The sequence below is a fragment of the Pogona vitticeps genome, chromosome 4 (assembly GCF_051106095.1).
Source record: "Pogona vitticeps strain Pit_001003342236 chromosome 4, PviZW2.1, whole genome shotgun sequence".
In the NCBI taxonomy this organism is placed as follows: Eukaryota; Metazoa; Chordata; class Lepidosauria; order Squamata; family Agamidae; genus Pogona; species Pogona vitticeps.
In genome coordinates, this window is record NC_135786.1 from 126,405,920 (window position 1) to 126,429,328 (window position 23,409).

Genomic DNA, 23,409 nt, shown 5'->3' on the forward strand with positions numbered 1-23,409 from the left:
GAATCAGCCATGACTAAGCAACAACACTGTACCACGGACTTTTGTTCTTTGGTTCCAAGGGACACTAATGTTAATCAGATCAAGTCAAAACATCAGTCTTATCTGACTGGTACCCATTTGACATCAAAGCACACTTTTAAAGATGAAGAGGCTTACACCACAGAAATACTTACCGAATTGTCTTCCTCTACCAGAAAATATCAGATGTCTGCAGGACCCTGGCCTTTCTCTACCTCGAGAACTAGGCACTTTGGGAAATCTAGGAAATAATTTGTCAGTTATCAGGGATCCAAAAAAGGTGAACAGATCATGTCCCAATACATATTGAAATAGCTTGTGAGCACAATCACACTGCAGTATCTTATCAACTGACGAAGAAGTTGGTCTGTACATCTTTGAGGGATATTCCACTAGAGCTGTATTTCGAGTTTTTAGATAAATTCAGTTAAACATATGCAAAGCAGTGTGTGTTTAGGCCTTCACACCTTGAAAAATGGTGAAAATGTTTTTTTAAGAAAGAATTGAAAGGCCAGGGCACATATGGGGGGCCTGGATTTTGGGTATAAACAGGAATTCAGTACAGTGGTTTAAAGAAGGCTGATATACACAAGCTGGTAAGTGAGCTTGTCAGTAACCTACATGTGTGATTCCACAGAGACCATGAAGGCGAACAGGTTACTTGCCTGTAATTATAGTTCTTCTAGTGGTCATCTGTGAATTCACACAAATCACTTATCCTTTCCTCAGTCTGCAATGTAACTATTTTTCCTTTTTAATGACAAGCTTGGTGAACTGAAGGCTGACTTTTAAGTGCAGAAACATGTGTACAACAGAGACCTGGTCTAATAGTTTTCTTTAGACTCTGGAATGTTCTTTGCACAGGTGCAGAAACAACCCCCATATGTGAACTCACAGATGACCACTTGAAGAACCACAGTTACAGGTAAGTAACCTGTTCTTTCTACTCATAGAACAGACTTCCTGTATATGCTATGTCCTGCCAAGGCGGTTTGAAATGCAGACCTATACATTTCTCCATTTGGAGACTAGATACTATCTTTTCTCAAAAACCCAAAGTAACCCTTCTTCTTCTCCATCTGTCATACTGCCATTGGAGTCTGCTGCTTACTTCTGCTGACCTAATAATCTTCAGCTCATCTCTTGACCCCATCCACTGTGCTGAAATGATCCTTTGCAAAATTAGATCACTTCCATGTATTGCAGCTGCTAAATCTAAAGGTCTCCCATCATCCTTCAATGTGGCCATGCTTGCTACAAGGCCCATGGGCTCCAGCACAACACCTGGAAGCCTGCATCTTCTTATCTGAGGCCAGTTTTTCTACTGCTCTTTCCCCTCAGAATTCTATATTTGGACTTCTCTTATTTTACACACTGTTACTGGGCGACCACATTAAATCATTGTCACCTGTTCACTGATGGCACCAAGCTCTACCCTTCTGCTCTAGGACTGGCCACCTACCAATGCTGCATCTCCAATGCTTCTGATATTTTCCATCAGTCCTTCCTCATTTTAAATACACTGTGTCCAAGACCAAACTGTCTTCACCTGAGCCCTGCCTTCATATGCTTTTTATATTTGTTGACAAGATCACCACCCCATCCTGTAATGGACAGGTGTGTTACCTTGCATTCTTTGTTCTCTACATATTAGTCTTTTGCCAAATCATGTTGCCTTTCCAATTACAACAATTGCAAAGTATTCTTTATTTGCAGAAATGTGGCCCCTCTTTCCTTTCAGCAGAGACGCACATCACTACAATCTTCTCTTCTAGTCTTCTGTTGTTTCACTTCATTCTTTTATCCTCCGCCTAATATTTTCAAAATCATTCTCCTCTGCTGTTGTGCTGATCATATATTGGCCTTTTTAAAATACAGTGGTGCCTCGCATAACGAGTGCACCGTTTAACGACGAATCCGCATAGCGATCTATTTTTTTAGATCGCTAATGCGATCGCATTGCGATGTTTTAATGGGTACAGTGCTCCAAAAATTGTCATCAGGGCCCATAGTTGATATTATTTTAATTAAAAACCTTCTATGTCATGTAATCTGATGTGGCCTCTGGAACAATTGCCCATTCTCTGCCCCGACACATATAATAAATAATTCACCTATTAAATAATTTGTCTGTTACACCATTCTGTTAAAAATTAGAGTTAGAAGAAAAGTTTAACTAAATGGGATCATTCTGCCTATGAAGTTGTTTCTGCAAGAAGACCTGACAGTATAGTCATGTTAGCTAGTGCTGTATTGGAATTGGACCTTTGATTTTGGTCCCTTTTCGATTGTACTTCCCTGGCTTACATGCAGCAAAAGGAAGCAATAGAAGTACAGCTAGGAGAGTAAAATACAATTCTGGCATGATGATCTCTGGCATGTAATGGTAAAGAGAACATGTCAGACTCTAAATAAATTCAGTGCCACCTCATCGTAATGTCCTCGTTTATAAGCAAGAAATTAATAATACTTTTTCCTTTAAGATACATTTGTATACCATCTTTATCCTATCAGTTTTTAAAGCACAGTAATAAATAAGAGCATCAGATAAAATCTGTAAAAAAAGAGATTTGCACAAAGATTAAAACTGATAATTGTTTAAAACTGTTAAGTAAAATGTGTTTGCTAGGCACCTTAAGATTGTTACACTACACTGAACTTTAGGGACTATCCCAGTGCAGTTTTAATTTGGTTAGGATATTTAGTTTTTTTGTATTTCCCATTTATCCTTCAAGGCAATTCCTTTAAACAGCAAGGCTGATTTCATTAAACCTTTGTATGTGATAACATCTTTCTGTGACTAGAAAGAATATGCTATTTAATTTTAAGATATTAAAGTGAAAAGGATTTTATTCCTAGAGAGTAGAGTAAGATGCATTCAGAGATACTTCCAATAAATGTTAATGGTTTCTCTCACTATTAGCTACTACTCTCAGCTTGATTTAGACTGCAGATGACACAAAACTGGATGGGGATAACTAATATCACAGAAGACAGAAACAGGATTCTATATGTTGTTAAAATTTGTGCCAAAACAAACAGAATGAGTTATAGCAGGGAAAATGTGAAGTTCTACATTTAGGTGGCAAAAATCTGATGCAGAAATATAGTATGTACAACTCCTTGATTGACAATACTACATGTAGAAAGCATCCAGGATTCCTGGTAGACCACAAGCAAAACATGAATTAACAGTGTAATGCAGTGGCAAAGGCTAACATAGTACTAGGATGGATTAGCAAAAATATAGTACCATTAGGGTGATTAAAAGTGTAAACAGGGAGCGAATTCCCATTCCTCTTTGTTGCTATTTCCATGGAGAGAACTATCTGAAAAGGATGGCTTTTACTACATGTGGAGACTTTCCATGCATTTGGGGATCCTGAAAAATTAGTGTTCCCAATGGCATGGAAAGGTTTGCAGATAGCAGACTGTCCAGTTTTTGGACTATCTTTCACAATGAAACTATGACAAGAATGTGGTAGGGGGAGTAGAACTCTCTCCTTGATAAACTTTCTAATTATCCTTTTTCAAATGGCTGAATAGCGTTATTGGCCAGACCAACAGAAATGATAGTACCGTTCTGTTCTGCATTGGTCAGAACTCAGGTATAGACAAGCTGGAGCATGTCCAGAGGAAGACAGCCAGTATTATAAAATATCTTGAAACCAAGCCATGTGAAGAATGGTGAAGGAGATGAGTAGGTTTATTCTGGAGAAAAGAAAGCTGAGATGTAATAAACTATATTTTTTGCTCCATAAGACACACTCCCCCCCCCCAAAAAAAGTGTGTGTGTGGGGAAGTGTGTGCATCTTATGGAGTGAATACTGTAAAAATGGTGCAATTACAATCCCCCCGAGCCCATGCTGCTTTTTACTTTTTCTGTTAAACCTGGCATATATTTTAATGTCTCTATGAAAGTATAACCAGATTTTATACCCGGCCGATCAAGACAAATCTTCCCACCACCGCCATGCCGCCCTTCTTCTCCCCTTTCGGATGATGAGCTGGCTGGGGCAGAGTTTTAATTTTTTAAAATTCTAATTTATTCTAAAGAAAACAAGTACCATATTTTTTTGCTCCATATCCCTCCCCAGTCTTTTTTTACCCTCCCGACCCCAACCCAAGCCCAACTGCACGTGGAAGGAAAACAGGATTTTACACCTGGCCGATTGAGAAAAATCTTCTTTGACTTCCCACCGCCACCATGCCACCCTTCTCCTCCCGTTCCAGGGCAGGGAGCGCTTCCGGATGATGAGCTGGCGAGGGCGGAATTTGTAATTTATTTATTTATTTTAATTAGGTGCGTCTTATGATCAGGTGCGTGTTATGGAGCGAAAAATACTGTATATAGCCATCTTCATATATTGGAAGGGCTAAATCAGAAGGAAAATGAATGAATCTTGTTTTCTGATTCTCCAGAAGGTAGGATCTGAACTAGTGGATATAAATGATAATCACAGAGACTTTGACCAAGCTTTAGAACTTTCAGATAACCAAGAGCTATTTGACAAACAGACAACCTCAGAAGTTTGTGGATTCTCCTATATTGAAAGTTGGACGGCCATCAAGCGAATGCTTTAGTTGTAAATTTCCTGTTTCAGTGTAGGATGAACTAGATGACTCCAGTGATCCATTCAAACTCTGCAATTCTAATTCTTTACAAATTACTTTAACTAGAATCTTGAAGGTGTTATACTGACTTAAATATTTCCTGATAATTCTCTGGTATGCTTTCACTTGTATGCAGGTCAGTCAATGCATCCATCCTCCAATGGAGGTCAGCATCTCACAAAAAAGGTCCAGAAAAATAGGAATAATTATGCTTCAGTAGAGTGCGGTGCCAAAATATTGGCAGCTAACCCAGAAGCAAAGGTAATTATACCACTTCAAAACAATGTGTTATATATATTTGAAAGGCATTTAAAAGCTTACGAGTTGAACATCTGACTTTAAAGGACTCATTGGTTTCTTCTATCTTTAGATGCAGTCAGTATTGGAGGTCTTTGTAGTGATAGTAGGTTTGGTTCCCTACAATCACTACAAAAGGCCTCTCAGTGCTGTTGGTGTGGATCGAGGAGGTGGTGGTTCTGTAAGTCAGCTGCTTCATCAAAAGGGAAACACTTGATGAAGCAGGGAGCAGCGTCAGGGTCAGTGAATGTCATTAGTGCGAATCACGAGACAGTTTGCAGCTGCCAGCTGAAACAACTCCTTTTCCCTCAAGCATTTCCTAGAATAAGCCTGTTCATCTTTCAAGTTCCACAGAAATTTGTTTTTATCAAAGGTGGTATAGAAAGGATGATGTTAGCATCTGATACATATATTCTTTCATGTCTGGAAACTCTTCTGCTGTCCCATTTGGGGCAATGTCAGTAACTTGGTAAAGGTTAGGAAAGAGGGAGCCAAAATGAAGGTATGGTGAAGGACTACATTTTCAGTCCAGTAGTTCATAGCATAAGCAATAGTTGTACAGTACTCAAGAATTTTGATGCCGTATTTCACATCTGGATAATTGAGTCTCATTTACCTAATTCTTTACAGTGAATTTGTAACTGAGGTGAATTTTGAACTTGGATCTCTATAAATTTAAGGCAAACTATTGACTGGCCTTAAATTTGTGCATGTGTGTTCTATGCTGTCATAGTGATCATAACAGAGTTTTTAAGGTGAGATATTTAAGGAGTGATTTTACCACTTCTACTTCCCCAGTGAATCTCCATGGCCAAGTGGGGATTTAAACCCTGCTCTCCAGAGTCCTGTTCTGTCACTTTTATCCATTGCACCACACTAGGAATCTTTAAGAGCACAAAATGATGATTTTTTTCTTTATTTTGTGGAGCATGCCTCAACCTTTCTGTTTAGCAAGTAAATAAGTATGGTTTCCTGTTAACATTCAAGAAACACAATAGCTGAAATCCTGTTGCTTATTGTAGTAAGTTGCAACTAGAGTAGGCTTATTGAATCTGGGGATTTGGTGAGCTAATTCCTCTGTAAGTCTATTAAATCAGCCTATGTATGTGTTCTCAAATCTCCCATGGGTAGGTAAATGTCAAGGGACCCTCGAAGCAAAAATGTGCAGATGACTCACTTGGCATCAGTGAATCCAACACATGTTTATTTGCTGTTTTTTCTGTCACACACACAACCTTCTTGTGCTTCCCAGTGGTTTCCACTCCCTCCAGGTACATTGGAGAGATTCCTTTTATTCTCTTTGACAGAGTCTGTAATGTCCCAGCCCTTAGCGGTTATGGTGGATCTCTCAGCCAGGAAAGGGTCCCTCAGTTGCTTAAGCCTCCAGATCCAATTCTTCCTCCACAGGTGCCACTTCCTTGGAGTTCGGCCCTCTGGCTCACTTGCTTCAGTTCCCTTTATAGCTGTGGGCTCTTGCCTGTCTTTTTCTCCCCTCCCAGCTCTTTGTCTCCCAAGTCAGTTGCTTGGTCCAGCCCTCATCTTCTGTGGGCAGCTCCTTCTCTGGCATACGTGGGGATAAGGCACCTGACAAGGTCCTGGGGTTCTGACCCTTGATTCTGTCCAGCCAGGCTCATCTTCCTTTTCTGGGGCTACCTCACTTCAGTAGTGGGGCCACCACAATCTTTCTTCCCACCATGGAGTAAGGAGGATGGGGGTTGACCCAGTCCAGAATGTCTCCTTGACTTCCTTCCAGCCTACTCTAGTTATAGCTTACTATGCTAAGCAACAGGATTTCAGACTGTGTGAGGAACATAAGGAACCTCACTTATACTGAGTCTGAGCCACAAATAGAAAGACTATGGGACATGTGATGCCCAGTGACATGTAGTAAATAGGGTGGAAGAATAGGACTCAGGAGGCATGGGTTCAAATCCCCACTCAGCCATGGAAACTCACTTAGGGAGCAGAACTGCTAAAGCCACTCCTTAAATATCTCACTTACCTGGAAAGCCCTATTAGGGTTGATGTTAAGTCAGTTCTGGCTTAACAGCACTTAGCAATATGGAACATATAGATGCTATTTATATTTTGTGTATTATATATGTGTACACACACACACACACACACACACACACACACACACACACACACACACACACACACACACACACACACACATGCAATAAAACATTTAGATATACTAATCTTATATTGCAAACTATAGCTTACAGGTAGGAGGTTAAATAAAAGCAACACAGCTGTGTCTTTCAGGTTCAGAATGTAAGGCATGAGTTGGGTGATGGCTTTATTGGACCACTAGTCATAAAATACAGGTACAGTAGTTGAGTCCTGCCGGGTTTTTCATCAAGCTGACTGCTACAAAGTTTGAGGTGGGCAGAGAAACAGAAAAATCCAGTTTTAGAAGCGGTAACCGAAATCCAGAAATCACTGGCAAGGCGTTGAGTCTGCAGAATCTGTAATTAGAGTTCCAAGTTGGAGACTCCAGAGATGTCAAAGCAGTTGGTATCTGGTTTCACTGCAGGGGATGTATTTATTTTATTTATTTATTGTATTTATACCCCGCCTATCTAGTCATTTCGACCACTCTAGGCGGCTCAATTGTCTAAGAAATTACTTTCAATATATAGGCTTTTAAAAATTCATGTAAAACAAAGGTTTCTAATCCATTGTGTATGGAAGACAAATATTTGATCAAGCATTATCTTATTAAAAAACGAACATACAGAAGTTTTCCGTAGGAGGTCAAATGCTAAACACTAAGCAGAGAAGTTAACACAGGAATGAGTTATCCTAGTGCAAGAAATGAGTTCATATTTTTTCAAAAAATGTAACAGTTATTGAAGCATTGTCATTTAGTAGAAGACAAAGTTTAGCTACAATAAAGAGTGAGCCATTCCCCATTGGTGAAGTGGGGCTGCACTGGATCACCATCTTACCACTGTAAACACTGGCAGCTGTGGCTTTCTGAGATGCAGGAGCATGCTAGAACCACCTTCTGTATTACTAAATAGCAACGGAGGTGGCCCCACATTGTGTTGTTTCATTCTGCAGTTGAAGAGAACACTGAAAAATATACAAAAGAAGTTTGTTTTGTTTTGTTTTTTTGCTTGTTTTTTGCACAGCCAGATTTTGGCAGTAGTGGTAGCATCACTGTGATTTCAGTCACAACAAACAGGAAGGAATGAACAACCTGCAACTAGAGATGGGGTATTTGTATGTGAATATGAGTATCCCTGTGCAGCTGGACCTAATGAGGGTCTGGCCTCCAGGGCTGGACTGTCCACTGCTGTGGCACTGGTCCCACTAATCCTTCCAGTCAAGCCCAGAGCGCTGCTCTCTTCCTGCTCGGCTGGCCACTCAGCAGCTGTTCAAGGAAACTCATCCTCACGCCCCCTGCCTGCAGTGGCCAGCTGAGCATGAAGAGAGCAGCGCTCTGGGCGTGATTGGAAGGATTAGCGGAACCGGTGCCACAGCAGGATGCGTGAGTCGATAGTCTGGCCCCTGGGGCCAGGCCCTCATTAAGTTCAGCTGTGTGGGGATATTCGTATATGAATACCCCCATCTCTACCTGCAACCTATGAGTTTGTTTTTTCTTTAGGCTTCTGAATTGGTAACTTTCAGACTGCTTGTGATTCAGATATACACATGCTTTGTAATTACATGGTATGAAACTGTTTTTGATCTTTTTAAAGCAGTCGTAATGATGTAAACCGCCTTGGGTTGTTTTTAATAATAATATAATATAATATAATATAATATAATATAATATAATATAATATAATATAATATAATATAATAATATATGGGAACATCAGGTAGAGAAGGTTTCGGAAAAATACAAAGTCAGATCTTGTAGGATGTCTGGATCCAAACCAATACAGTGGTGCCTCGCTTAACGACGATAATCCGTTCCAGGAAAATCGCCGTTAAGCAGAAATATCGTAAAGTAAAAAAAAACACAATTGAAACCCATTGAAACCCATTCAGTGCATTCCAATGGGGTAAAAACTCACAGTCCAGCGAAGATCCTCCATATGGTGGCCATTTTCGCTGCCTGTATAGCAAGGAATCCGTCCCTAAACACAGCGGGGAGCCATTTTAAGCACCCGGTGGCCATTTTGAAACCGCCGATCAGCTGTTTAAAAACCGTCGTTTTGCGAAGAATCTGTTTCCGAAGCAGGGAACCGATCATCGCAAAGCGAAATTCCCCCATTTAGACCATCGTTTTGCAATCGTAAAGCGAGGAACCACTGTAGATACCTTGAACACAAAACACCAGGCATAGTAGTAATAGAACGAAGAAATGTTTGGATTATTAACACTGCAACCAGGGGATGCCAGAGTTGAAAATAAAGAATTGGAAAAACTAACAAATTACAGAGACCTGGCAATCGAAATATCTTGCTTTTGGATAAAATATGTTTCATTGGTCCTGTTTCATCAGGGCTTTGGGAACAATAGCCAGATAGTTCACGCAATATTATAAGCAGCTGCAGATCTCCGAGATAACATCACCAGAGCTCAAAAACATGGCAATATTAGGAACAGCATACATATTGTTATTTAACAGATACTTAGTTTTTTGTATCTGTTATATAATACCAGTCAGTGTTTTTATAACTTTGATTGACTGTGCCTGGTGTTTTTGAATAATAATAATAATAATAACAACAACAACAACAACTATTATTATTAATTTATTATTATTAATAATAATAAATAATTAATAATAATTAATAATAATATCAACTCAGTTCTGACTGATGGCAACCTGTTTTCAGGCCGTACTGAGAAGTAGTTTACCATTCCCTTCTTCTTGGGCGCCCTCAGTCTGTGTCTGCTTCTCCAAGGCTACACAGGCTGGCTTTCTTCCCAGGAGGCACAGTGGGAAATCTTACTCCCAGCTTCTGGCCCTGCAGCCAGCACATAATAATAACCTTGGAACTGCAGAGTTGGAAGAGAACCCATGGATCATCAAGTCCAGTCCCTGTCAAAGGGGCACAGCGGGGTATTGAATTCCCAACCTTTGGCTCCATAGCGAGATACCTAAATTACAGAGCTATCCATCTGTTCTCATGAACATTTTGGCCTGTGTAACATTTTAATGTTACATAGGCTAAAATCCTGTTCATTAGAACTGCTGATGTAATACATATCAGATCTTAGTGGCAAATTGCAGCAGTTAAAGAAGTCAGTTTGAGCATTTGCTGTTGTGTACCGAATTGCATAAGAGCTGCTAAAATTTGTGCAAATTGCATTATGCCACTATGAAAATATAATAGGATTTTGGTTTGATGTCAAGTAGTACATTACACATGCCTTTGGAAAGAATTTTTACAAATGTTAACACTGCAAGTTGGAATAATTATATTCACTACAAAGCTAATTTGGTAGGACTAATGTTCATTAATGAAGCTGCAATTTGATAAGGTCCCTTTCCTATAGAATTAAAAGCCATCATAATTTACATCAAATTAGAAAAGACTTTATATTGAAGTGACAGTTTCTCCTTGTGATGTAATTTGCAGTTGGCTGTAGATGTTACAGTCTAAGATTTACCTACATTCAAAGTTTTTTGTTTTTATTGGTGTATATTAATGAGTACAAATATTAATACGAGTATTAATATCATTTGTCCTGATTATTACAGTACATATATGATTTTTATTGGGTGTTTTTATAGAGTGTCAAACCTTTGCTTAATTTTGCATTCTCTGTCTACAGTGACAAGGCAGGACTTGATATGGTTTCAGACAGGGATCTTTCTCAGCCCAGTCTGGAGATGCCAGGGCCTAGGACCTTCCACTTGCAAAGCATATGCTGTTTCAGTCAGCTGTGGCCCTTGCCAATTGAATATTAAGTCTTTTGACAGAATGGAGGTCAGCAGGCAGATCTTTTATCTACTAATGGATCTTTGGGTGATCTTGCAGTAATTGGTGAACATCTGAGTCTCTTTTTAGCAATAGCAACAGCTGTAAGGTCCTCTCCTTAATACTGCTGAAATGAAGAAAGTTTGGGCATAATGGAAACAGTGGATTTTGTTAGAAGGAACCTAAGTGCCATTCATTTCCATTGCTGTATAAAGTCCAGACTCAACATTTTTTAATTGTTGCCGTATCTGTTATAACTGCCCCTACTTGGTGGATCTTGTGATGAAAAGGGAAAAAAAAATCTCGTGATTTTTTGTGGTTTTGTTTTTCTTTATAGAGTACCTCAGCAATACTGATGGAGAATATGGACCTCTACATGCTTAATCCATGCAGTACTAAAATCTGGTAAGTACTTTTTGTGTATCTTTAGAAGTGGAAATATCTGCTGTGTGCTGTTCAGAGCACTTCAGACTCTGATATGTCATGGTAGTTAAGAGTTGTATGCCAGTTCACAGCTAGCCACAAATACTAGTTCCAGCATAAATCTGCAATACAGAAAACAGTTCCCCAAAAAAGAGAGGCTTCATTGGACAGACATAAGTCATGCATTATCATAGGCATTTTCTAAATAAAGTACCTTCTTAAAATTCTTCCATTTAAGTGTCGGTGGAATTAGGTTTTTGTTTTTTATGTTTTTTTGGTGGACAGCTAAAGCCTTGCTAGCTCTTGGTAGCAAGGCTTGGGACAAAGATTCTTATTTCCCGATAGAGGTTTTTTGGGAAATGTCCCTCCCTTGAAAGTAATGGGAGGATGATTTTCCATTTCAGCCTGAGTAGGCATCCTTTGATCTCAAGAGACTGTGGTAACGTGCTCTGAACAGTGTCTAGTGTGGCTGAGAAGGCCAATTCAAGAGTGACAATCCCTTCCACACTGAGAACAAATACAATCTATCCCCTGTCCAGCTCCCTGATTTTGCTGGTTTCGGGACTGTCTCTTTGCCTCGGCCTGCTGGACAAGTGTCTCTTCAAATTGGGAGAGGCCATTTTGTACCACCTGCCTCCTGGCTGAACACTCAGATGTTGAGGTTTCCCATCTGTTGAGGTCCATTCCTAAAGCCTTCAGATCCCACTTTCAGATATCCTTGTATCGCAGCTGTGGTCTCCCTCTGGGGCGGTTTCCCTGCACTAATTCTCCATACAGGAGATCTTTTGGAATCCAACCATCAGCCCATGTCAGCTTGGCTGGTGTGTGTGTGTGTGTGTCATTTTGATAGTTTGTAAAGCCTACTATTTAACTTGACAGCTTTTTCTTTAAGTCTCCATGGTTTACATGTGCGAGTCTTGTGTCTGTGCAGGATCACTACTGTATTGGAATATTCTACAGCTAGGTTTGGGTGCAGTTTCCATGCTCATAGTGCACATGGCCAGCCACATCTCTGTGCCTTTCCCACATTCCTTTCTGTCTGCTATATGAGCAGCATCTGAAGGAACATTTTTCTGTTAATAAACGTCTTTATTACTCTGCTAAGCTGTTTTATGATTTATATAGTTCTTTATCTTTTACAATTTTTGTTTGTTTATAAAAGTTCCTTTTAGCTGTTAGCTGTAAATTGTTTTGGATACTAGCTTTATAATAGTTTGGGCAGCATTGAGTTATCCAATTCTGTCATTCTGAAAGCATTTTTCAAGAAATGCAAGTCTTGGAGGGGGAAATTGCACCAACCAACATTTACTCAGGTACCTGTTTTGTCTTGGAGAAAGCCATGTATTCCACTCTTGCCCAATTTGTCTTGAGTTCACAAGACATGATATCTGGACTCAACTATTCAGAATTCAGGTGTGTTTGTGTTTTGCTTGGGGGAAGGCTTTCTAGGTAGCAGGGCATGCCATCCTTACCTGCCATCCATACTGTTCCCATTGCCATCTGTAAAATACTGTTGCTTTATAAAACTTGATATACAGTCCTCATGTCAGTATCTGTTTGAACTTTCATCGTGTGCTTTGGTACTTGACATCAGTCTCAAGGCCATTGCCATGGACATCTTCCAGTTTGCTACATTTTATTGTGACATACTTTATTGCTGAGATCTTGAGGGGCTGCCTGACATAAGTGTATGTATATGTGTCAGGACTTTAAAAGTGTCAGTTCAAGCACCAATCTGTGGAGCAGGAGACAGAGATCTATAAAAAGAAGAAAAAGGAAAAACCTTGCTCTTCCTGTATTTTTCCACTATGAAACTTGTTGGTCCCAGTTACAGTTTTGATCCATGCTGCATTGGTATAGACCATGATGATAATCTCAGGGGTATACACTCACAAGCTGATAGTGCTTTCAAGAGAGCAGATTTTAAGTTTTGCCTTCGTCACTGGTGAGCACACTAGTCAGCCACATGTGAGAGTCACAGAGACCATGAAGAACAACACATTGCTCACCTGTGGTTGTGGTTCTTTGCGTATTTTCTGTGAACTCACAGAACTCATCTCCTCAAGATTTTTGGGTTACCCTTACAGTGGATTCATAACTGAGAGAAGATGCTGAAGTATGGCTGGGTATGTGGATTTTGAAGGTGGGGGATGAGTATTCCCATCAATACTCTTGCTGCAGAATGATCCAGCAGGGACTTAGCAAGGCAATGGGACCCCATATATCAATTCACTGATAGTCACTAAAAGAATCATAGTTGCAGGCAAGCAGTCTGTTGACATTGATGCCTTTAGGATTTGGTTTTTTAAAACTGAAAAACAGGGCGGAAGAATATAAAGCCCTCTAGCCTTGTAGAATTATAGCTCTCATCATCCATAGCTAGAATCTCCAGTTTTGAGGAAGTGTGGGAATTACAGTCCAGTGTAATATGTTGTCCTTTCGTCCTATAAACCCTGTTTTGTTTCTGGCTTATTCAGTATTCACCAGAACAGCAAGGAGCTGCCATCATGGCATCCTTACTATGTGCTCTTGCAGCCTGCAAATATTTTGTGTCCTTGAAATTCACCTGAGGAATGTACTTGAAAATTTTCTTATGTAACATTATGCAGCACATTTTCAGGATGAATTCCACAATGTAGTGAATGTTGGATTAACCAAAAAATTCCACTCTTCCTTTAAAATTGCTTTGCATTCACTTCATATTATATTTTTCATTTTTCCTAAAGGTTTGTTGTTGAACTTTGTGAACCAATTCAAGTGAAGCAGCTGGACATTGCCAATCACGAGTTATTCTCATCTACTCCCAAGGACTTTCTGGTCTCTATTAGTGACAGGTATGTTTGATAATACTGATAATATTACAAGACACGTTATCATTGAAATAACTAGATAATTTTATCTGAGGAAGTGGATTGACATATCTGAAAGTTTCACTGAAATAAATCTGTTAGTCCAAAAGGGGTCACAATCCTTCCACTCTTGTTTTTTACACGTACTGAAACAAACAGTTCAATCCAAACTTAAATCTATGCCAGTTGATGTGGGATTGGAGAGAGTAGAAGCCTTTTGCGCTGGTGTGCTACCCTTTTGTTGTCTACTCTCAGATCTTCTAGTATAACTGCTGTACTAGCTGAGATCACCCAAGAGTATATCTGAAAGGGGGATGAGCTAAAATATGCCAGATCAAAAACTATGGACTACGGTGACATAAATATAAGTGAGCATTAAGGTAATCCAAAATAATTTCCATCAGCCCTAGGCTGGGAGAAGTTTGGATTTAGCACAACCTTAGCTGACTTAACCAGCTCAACCAGCCCTCAGCAGTATCAATTAGGTAGAGTTGTGCCCTTGTGGAAGTTAACCTCTCTGAAAACTACATCATTACACTACACTATTGTGAGAATAGTATGGAATGCAAGAGAGAGCCTTTAGATAATTCGAGAAAAGGTGAGAAATAAAGGTAACAAAAATATTACCATGTGGGGGGAGCATTTTAAGAGGAGCACAAATTAAATTAACTACAAGGTATCACGATGCATGCTTGTTCTTGTTTGTGTTTTGTTCTAGGTATCCAACAAATAAGTGGGTCAAGCTAGGCACTTTTCATGCTAGAGATGAAAGAAATGTCCAGAGTTTTCCTCTGGATGAACAGATGTATGCCAAATATGTTAAGGTAACTTATTTGAAGTAACTGCAAGTGTCTTACTTGAATGAACAAATGTTGATGTTAGGATGGCCAGTTCATGTTGAGAATTTAGATTATAACGTGTATTCTCATGACACCAGCAGAGTAAGGAGATATTGGTTAGCAGAGATACTGACACTGAGAGAGTAAAACCAACAACTTAGTCTATTTACATATATACACAGAGAATAGACATTCCTCTGGCAGCATAACATGACATGAAGCAACACACAGCATAGGAAAAGGTGATTTGACTTACAGCAGGTAATGATGTTCATTTTACACATGACTTGTGTACAGTTCTGTGACCAGTCAGAAAATACATTACTTCATTTTCTGTTACACAAAGTTTCATGTATACAGCTGTACAACATCAAGTCTTAATCCTTGATACCCACACCTGAAGACAGTCAGTACAGTGACTCAGGCAAAATCAGCCATTTTACATTTAACTATACAACGTTAATATTTAATACATTTTGATATCAAAATCTCAACAGTTCACACACCAAATGAAGCTCCTTTTATATGTGTAGGCATCCTGCTTCATGTAGAATATGTGGCAGTATCTCCCTTTCAAAAAGGAGAAAGAGGAAGTGAATTTGGACCTTAATAGGAGAAGGAGTGGGTGTTCATATACAGGGACCCTACAGGAATTCTGGTTATATTTCTGAGAATCAGTAGAAGCATTTGCATGCACTTTTATCAGTACATTATATTGATAACAGCAGTAGTTCTTGATAGGCGTTAGATATGCCTGAGGTTCCTCTCAGTCTTCCTTCACACTGCGCTGTTGCCAAGAGAGAACAGTCTCTGCTGCTTTCCATTCACTGTCATTGCAACCTTACCTTTTTGTCTGCTGGAGGAAACAATGAAGTTGCTGCTTTGTCTGTTTACCTTTATAACTCTCTCTGGCATTGTTAGCTTTTTTCTGCCCTCTCCTAACTACTGGCAAAAGTAGGTGCTTTAAGAAAACAAGGGAAATTGCTTGGATCATTGGAAGACTGGCGGGGGACCTCTGAAAGGAGCGATTGCCGCGGGGGGGACCCCCGCCAGTCCTCCGATTGTGCTAGGCAAGCCTCTGAAGGTTTGCCCAGCACCACTGGAGGACTGGTGTGGGTCCTTCCCCTCCCCCCCGTGGTGATTGCCGCTTTCAGAGATCCCCTGCCAGTCCTCCGATGGTGCTGGGCAAGCCTCCGAATGGAAAAAGGCAGGGGAAAAGGGGGGGATTCAAAAATGGTGCTGGGCAAGCCCCGGGAGGCCTCTGAAAGTGGCGATAGCCACATGGGGAGACCCCCGCCAGTCCTCCAATGGTGCTTCTCCAGCTCCCTACCTGGTAAGTGCCTTTTCAGACTTTTTTGACCCATAGTAATGCATTAATTAAATTTCAATGCATTCCTATGGGAAACCGCGCTTCACAAGACAAAAATATCTTTGTCTTGCGAGTTTTTCGTTGTGCGAGGCATTAGTCTTGCAAGGTACCACTGTATTGGAGGAATAAGGAGAACCTGGCATTGCATGACTTACATTATATCAAGTAAGCAGTTGTATTAGATAGCTAGCGGTTAAGGGGCAAGCTGCGAGACATCTAACACTCTTGGGAAGTGCAGTAAAAAGGCAGTATCGAAAATATATTCTTGCTTTCTGGATTAAGAAGCAGACTCCTTACAGGCAATCCGTAGAATAGGAACATAACTAGGGTATTGAAATCAGGGAAAGTGACTAGGCCAACATGTTTAATATTTATTGCTTATTTATTGATTTCATTTTTATACCACCCATCTGGCTGAAGGCCACTCTGGGCAGTTTACAACAAATACAAATATCATAATGAAAATACAGTTTAAAAGAACAGAAAATAAAAATAATAAAATGCAAATAAACAGTAAGGTCAAAAGCATAAAAATATATTTGCATTGAAGCATTTAAAATATTTAGGGTGGCAGACTTGATCTGCCTTGAAGGTACTACGGTAGTGACATTTTCCATCTGTTGAAGTCATTGTATATAGATTCTTATACCTTGCCACCTTGTGGAATGAATTGCGAAGCAAAGGGGCTCATTTTGGTATTTATGGTGGTTCTGTAATAAAGTCAAGCCATTCTTGGATACAGTATTTAATAAAATGAAAATAATCCATGATCAGCTCTCCAGAGTTAGCATTACTGTCATTTTACGTAGAGGATAATGCAGATCTGTTGTATAGATCTTCAATAACCTACTTGCTATCAGTTACCAGAATAGTCATTGCTGAATTGGGCGAGCAAGGGCTGCTCTTCAAGGGATTTCAGCTGTAGTTTGGTACAAATTGCATTTCATGAAAAATTAAGATATGAACTTTCAGCAGCAAAAGGAATAAAACCTCCAAATGTTTCTTGATGAATGGCAACATTTCATAGATTTTACAAGTAGAAAAGCTGATGTCAGTCCCCTGAACTCTTTTGGGGCATCGTGAGCCATGTTGAAAAGTTAATATGCAAATTGCACATTCTGAAGTTATTACATACCTTTGTTGGAGAGGAGAGGATGTGGGATTGGGGGAGGGAGTAAATAAGGATAATTACTTTTGTATTGGATGTTGGTAGAAAATAAATGAAATTTAAAAACCAATCTCTTGAATGCCACTGTTTTTTTTTCAGTGGCATGTAGTTTTTCATATTCTGCAATCATTATTGTAACATTTCTGTACAATAACTATAAGCATTCCAGGCGTCTTGGTCATAGAAAAAGAAGCTAGGATGATTTGTCTTGGCATGTTGTATGTCTTCATATTAATCTTGCCTTTTCTGCAAATGCATCCTTTTTTAGCAGGGGTGTGGATGGGAGGAAGAGGTTTTTAGTCTTTGCTTATGTGAGTAGCTAATTGTTGCTTGTGGCATGCATACTGTCCACTGACATTTCTTTCTTTTTCCCCCCTCTTTTCTTGCTTCAGATGTTCATCAAGTACTTAAAGGTTAGCAACAACTTCATAATGCCTAGGGCATGGGTTCATGTTATGGCTCACCTCAGGAATGCATGGCAAGAATAGAGCCCGGCAAGATCATTTCTATTATCCATATGGCTAACGTGAACATATTTCTAATTTTATACACAAACTGTCAATTCACATGGCCTTAGGTCATTAATTTTTTTTTTAATGCTTAGGTGGAGTTGGTATCCCATTTTGGATCAGAACACTTCTGTCCGTTAAGCCTTATAAGGTAATCTTTAGTGAAATTAATCAGGTGTTGACGGTCACGTGATCTTGAAACATGGTCTCCTGGTGCTCACTATCTTGCTTCCACCGCTCAAAAGCTTAGCTTCTAAAATTTATTCTTGTTATCTCAGTTTTAATTGACATCTTGAAAATTAAGTCATTAGTAACTTACTAAACTTACTTTCAGAAATTAACTAATCACAAAGGGCAATGTGGAAGCTTATAAACATGCATGCAAAAGACCTGAATTAATAAAAAATGAGAATATGCCGTCCATGTCGATTTTGCACAAGGTGTCAGTTTGACATGCATTTGTAGCTGTGGAAAAATGTTCTATCACATCTCCACTCAATTCAATTAAAATGTGGGTTGCAGGGTCTTTGGAACTAGTATGGTTGAAGAATACGAGGAAATAGCTGATTCACAGTACCAGTCTGAAAGACAGGAGCTCTTTGATGAAGACTATGGTAAGTATGCCATTGGCTCACAATTAAGATTTAATTTTAGTTGCTCGATAAGTCCAACAAGGGAAATTGATGGTTTTGATCTTTCTTTTAAGAAGACAGCAAGGCCATGATGGTGGCCAAACAGGATGTCTAAATGAAAGTATGTAGTAGTAGGTTCTAAGTAGAAAATATGCTTTAAAGTTCATGGTCCAAACCATAGCCAGAGAGAGCTAGCTGAACAAGATATCTATTGCTTTGCAAAGCACTTCAATGTGTATAAGAATAGTGTGCAAAATAAATTGTGAAAAACTGATTCACTTTTTCCAGTTAATAGAAAACAGCTCTCCCGGACTTATTTTTCATTTTTTTAGTCTGCGGCCTTGGCCGTTTTCCAAGATTTGTTAAGCAGATTTGTAGTCAGAAAGATTCTGGCAAGAGTGTCCATGTGGCAATAAATGAATGCTAAGCAGCTAGAACATAAATATAGGTAGCCTAACATGGTGCTGAATTCAAGCAATTGAATAGGAATTAGGGCAAAAAAAAATGTGTTGCAACAGGTATTTCTCAGAACTTGTCATTTATACCAGTGCCTTTGTATTCCTTCAAAGTATAGTAGAATGTGAAAACAGATTTAATGAGCAATTGGACAGAATATTGCCTGCATGTTTTTCTGTGTGCTTCCACAGTAAAATGGCTAGGAATGCAAAGTTTTGGAGAGAGCCCAGAATACCCCTGGTGGGACAAGAGTCCCTTTAGTTACCTCCCTATCTCCAAGTTTCATGGACAAATAGTTCTTCCAGGTGTATTGTCACCTGATTACCACAAGACATGCACTAAAGTTGTATCTCATGAGTAATTGTTGATTTGAGCCTGGAAACATAGTGCTGGTGCAGAACAGGGTGTGCAGAAAATTCGTCTAGCCTTTTGCTCGTTAAGAGTTGCAGCCCACAAATGCTTGCACTGGTAAAAATGTAATCTCTTCTTATGTTAAATCTCTTGTAACAAGATTATTATGTCTTATTTTGTAAATGGAGTCCCAAACAGCCTCAATGCAATGGAAGGGATCCATTTACAGCAGTGGTCCCCAGCCTTTTTTGGAACGCAGAGCATGCTTGTGGAGGGCAGGGGTGTGCTCGCATGGAGTGGAGGGTGTGCTTGCAGGGAGGGGAGGGGTGCACTTGCAGAGGGGTGAGGAACCTGTGTGTGCAGGTGGTGGGCTATGTGTGTGGGTAGGGTGCATTGGGGGAGTGCGTGCGGGGAAGAAATGTCTCCGCTACCCAGTCCTGCTATGGACCAGCAACTGGCTGCGCACTGGGGGTTGGGGACCCCTGATATATAGAATAAAATATAATAATTTTGATGCAGCACAGTTGTTCTAAAGATGACAACTTGTTGTTGCCCAATCCATCTTGTGGCTAGGCCAGTACTCTGGGCACCTTAAAATTACTATCATCATGAAAACATGAAAATAAAATAACAAAAAATCTTCAAGCACCATAATTAGTATGTATTTCCCTTTCAGAAGATTTCTGCTGTTAACTAAAAACTAATTATAAATTTACTAAAACCTTTCCTTTACAAATTTTGACTGCAGCAGCACAAAATTTCACCACATTAAAGGCCATGTTTATATTCTGCCCTGAAAGCAATAAAGGAGTGTAATATGCCTCTGAACATCCAAGGAATGACCTGATCTTGCTTCCATATTCTTTTAATTTTGCCTTTGTGATTTTTGTACTTTATGTACTTTGGAGGTGGCTTGTTGATAGAGTTGCAACATCTGTAAGATACGTTTTTCTTTGTTGCTTACCTAAAAGTATTGTTTTAAAAGTATTATTATTATTCAGATTATTTGGACTACAATGTCGGAGAAGAAAAATCTTCAAAGAATCTTCTGGGCTCTGCTACAAGTGAGTAATTGGAATCTTAAAAAATACTTATTGTAGAAAAGAGGCCATAGATTGCCTTAGATGGTGTGATTTTTGAGGCACAGGCTTTGAGATTCCTAAAAGATAAGTAGTCATACTAAGGCCTGTAAAAGGGATGCATAGCCATGCTATGCACAGACACTATGTGGTTGCAAGTCAGAAATGTGGAATCTGTTGGGAGTTAGCACAGTCTTTCGGGGAATATTCAACTTGGGTTATGAAGACCTGCATTTGAACCCCCAGTTGCCCCAAAGCTCATTTATAATTTTTAGATGAGATGCAGGTTAACCTAATCTTTTTCATGGGGCTGTAGTGAGGATAGATTGTATATATGTGTGTGGGGAAGGCTAAACATAATTAATCCTGTTTACCTCTCTGTTACTGTGGGAGGGGTTGGTCAGGGTGTGTTCTGCTATGATCTCCACAGAGGAGCAAACTGAGGCATCTTCTCTACAAATTGTGGTGTAAGAGTCATGCCCAGGAAGACAATAAGTCAGCTGAGGAGGAAGCCACCCCTTACTTTAACAGCTTCATAAGCTACACATGCTTCCAATTTGAAGAAACATCCCTGTTGCCTTAGCAGACTGTTCTTTCTTAAAAATTAATAGCATTAATAAACAAATGTCATAATTAGCCCTGTTCTTCTGCAGTGTTATAAAAGAACAATGCACAGAAAAAGTTCTAAAACTTGGGAAATCACACTGAAGTGCTACTTTTAAAATAGAAGCGCTCTGCTTCAAAAGCTGCTCAGATAGCAGTTCATCGACTAAAAAACTGGTTGGAGTGTAATTTCCCTCCCTACAATCTAGATAGTTGATTGTTTTATGTTTCTTTAAATAAAATTCAAGTCATTATTCAGTAAGGCATATCAACAAGGGTCCTGCCAGTACAAAAATCCAACTGATTGATATGTGTTGAGAAGTAAAAAGGACTAGGTTAGTCAGGAGTAAGTGTAGACAGCAAACTCTCAAAGTATCTGAAATCTACTCTTTTGCACCTAATGACAGCAATAATGAATATTATGAAAATCCACACAGCATAAACACCCTTTGGAAGGCAAATTCTCTTTTTCCAACTCCACATTCTCAGAAAAGATGTTAATCAAATGGCTTACACCAGGTGCCAAACTTGGTTGTGGCAGAATGAGACCAGAACAAAAACACTTGTTTATAAGCATATTTTCTTTTTCCAGCAATAATCTGCATTGTATCCAGAAGGAAAATTGTATATTTTAGCCATATGATATGTTTTACGAGCTGGCCACTTGACTGTAATAAATAAATATATACATACAAATCAAAAGATTTACGAAAGCATCCCAGATCTATAAAAGAAAAAAAGCTACAGTTACATTTCAAATAGAGTGGAGTTATCTTTCATCAGATTGCACTCACTGTCATGATGATGGGGTATGTAGTCAGGGAAAAGTAAAATGGAGTCAGACAGGTTTTGTGTGAAGATGATTTGAGAGACATTGGAATGTGTTTTTCTAAGTACTGTGAAAGTGTTTTCCTGAAGACTGTTACATCCTGGTCCAAGATAGCGATGAAGGCCACATTGAGAGGCCCATGAAAGACTCAACATTCCAAGCTATTTGGAGAAGAGATAAACAATACCTGGACTCTCATGGAAATAAGTGAAGGAGGAAGGTGTTACAACCTGTTAAGGTTATTTGATTAACAGCCAGAAAGCCCATGAAGAAGGGAGGAGTTTGGGAAAGTAGAAAATGGACGATGGGTTATGTGAAATTCAATGAAAACTGGAATGTGATTCTGATGGTTTTGTGTGTGTGTTCTCATCTGGATTCAGTTTTATGAAGGAGAAAGGATGTAAGTAAGGAGAAAGAAGGAGGTGGGGCTACCCACCATAGCCCACCCTAGTTAGCTTATTATGTTTTATTATTTTAATGGGAAATAGTTATTTTATTTAACTGCAATTATCTTTGAATATGTTCTTGATGCTAATGCTTGTGCAATATAAACTGATTTCTAATGAAACTCTTATTTTTCTAATAAAAAATAATTATAAAAATTCTACAGAAGGACTTGTTTCTCGAATAGCAGGGTTAGGCTGAATGCAGAAAGTGGAGAGGGCCACAAACTACCTATCATTTAATAGTCCTACCTAACTGAGTTATTGTGAGTTCTAAGGAATCACAAAGTGCATGTGCCTGTACAGTGGTACCTCTCTAGATGATGATAATCTGTTCCACTGAAATCGCTGTTTAGGGAAATCGCCTAGCAAAAGGCATTTCCCCATTGGAATGCATTGAAACCTGTTAAATGTGTTCCAATGGGGAAGAATCATTGTTGTATAACGAAGATCGGCCATAGAAAAGCCACTTTGTGAACCGCCATTGAGCTATTTTTAATTACCGTCTTGCGAAAAATGGGCCTGAAAACACCTGTTTTGCAAGGATCGCCCCTAGGGAAGCCATTTTGCGAACCGCCAATCAGCTGTTCTAGATTGTTGTGTTGCGAAAAAACGGTCCGTGAAGCACGGACCAAATCATCATCCACTGAAATTCCCCCATAGGAATCACTGTTTTGCAACGCAAAATGGCTGCCGCAAAACATTGTCGTCATGCAGATTCGTCGTTTTGAGGGGTATCCGTCTTGCGAGGTACCACTGTACTTGCAAAGTACTAAGTAAGAGTAAAGTGTTCTTTTAAGGTCAAACATGTTCAAAGGGCTTACGCTAAGCACTGCTGAGGTCTTGGGACTTGCTCCAGCACAAAGATGGTAGGTAAGTGGCCTGTCGAACTCTCTGACCGAATGCCACAGGCCCTTTAGGGGGGTCCAGTGCATCACACTCACAATGTAACTTAATTATAATGTTGGTATGAGAAAAAAGAATTAATTACAAGTGCTTTGTTATTTATAGCTTATTACAATTTCTTGAGAAGGGTCGT

General features: G+C 39.5%; 1 protein-coding gene across 7 annotated transcripts in view; it reads left to right on the forward strand.

The window, feature by feature from the left end:
• The window catches only part of SUCO (SUN domain containing ossification factor), a 69,195-nt gene that overhangs the window by 24,097 nt on the left and 21,689 nt on the right, over positions 1-23,409 (forward strand). For 4 of the 7 annotated variants that reach the window (XM_072998288.2, XM_072998289.2, XM_072998291.2 and 1 more), the window contains 8 exons: positions 4,769-4,893; positions 11,158-11,225; positions 13,970-14,077; positions 14,811-14,916; positions 17,861-17,881; positions 18,073-18,128; positions 18,500-18,591; positions 20,418-20,480. In XM_072998288.2, coding sequence (XP_072854389.2) covers positions 4,769-4,893; positions 11,158-11,225; positions 13,970-14,077; positions 14,811-14,916; positions 17,861-17,881; positions 18,073-18,128; positions 18,500-18,591; positions 20,418-20,480 — 639 coding nt within the window. Of the gene's footprint in view, positions 1-882; positions 944-4,768; positions 4,894-11,157; positions 11,226-13,969; positions 14,078-14,810; positions 14,917-17,860; positions 17,882-18,072; positions 18,129-18,499; positions 18,592-20,417; positions 20,481-23,409 lie in introns of all 7 variants that reach the window. The other 3 variants (XM_078392451.1, XM_072998290.2, XM_078392452.1) reach the window with 3 other exon arrangements.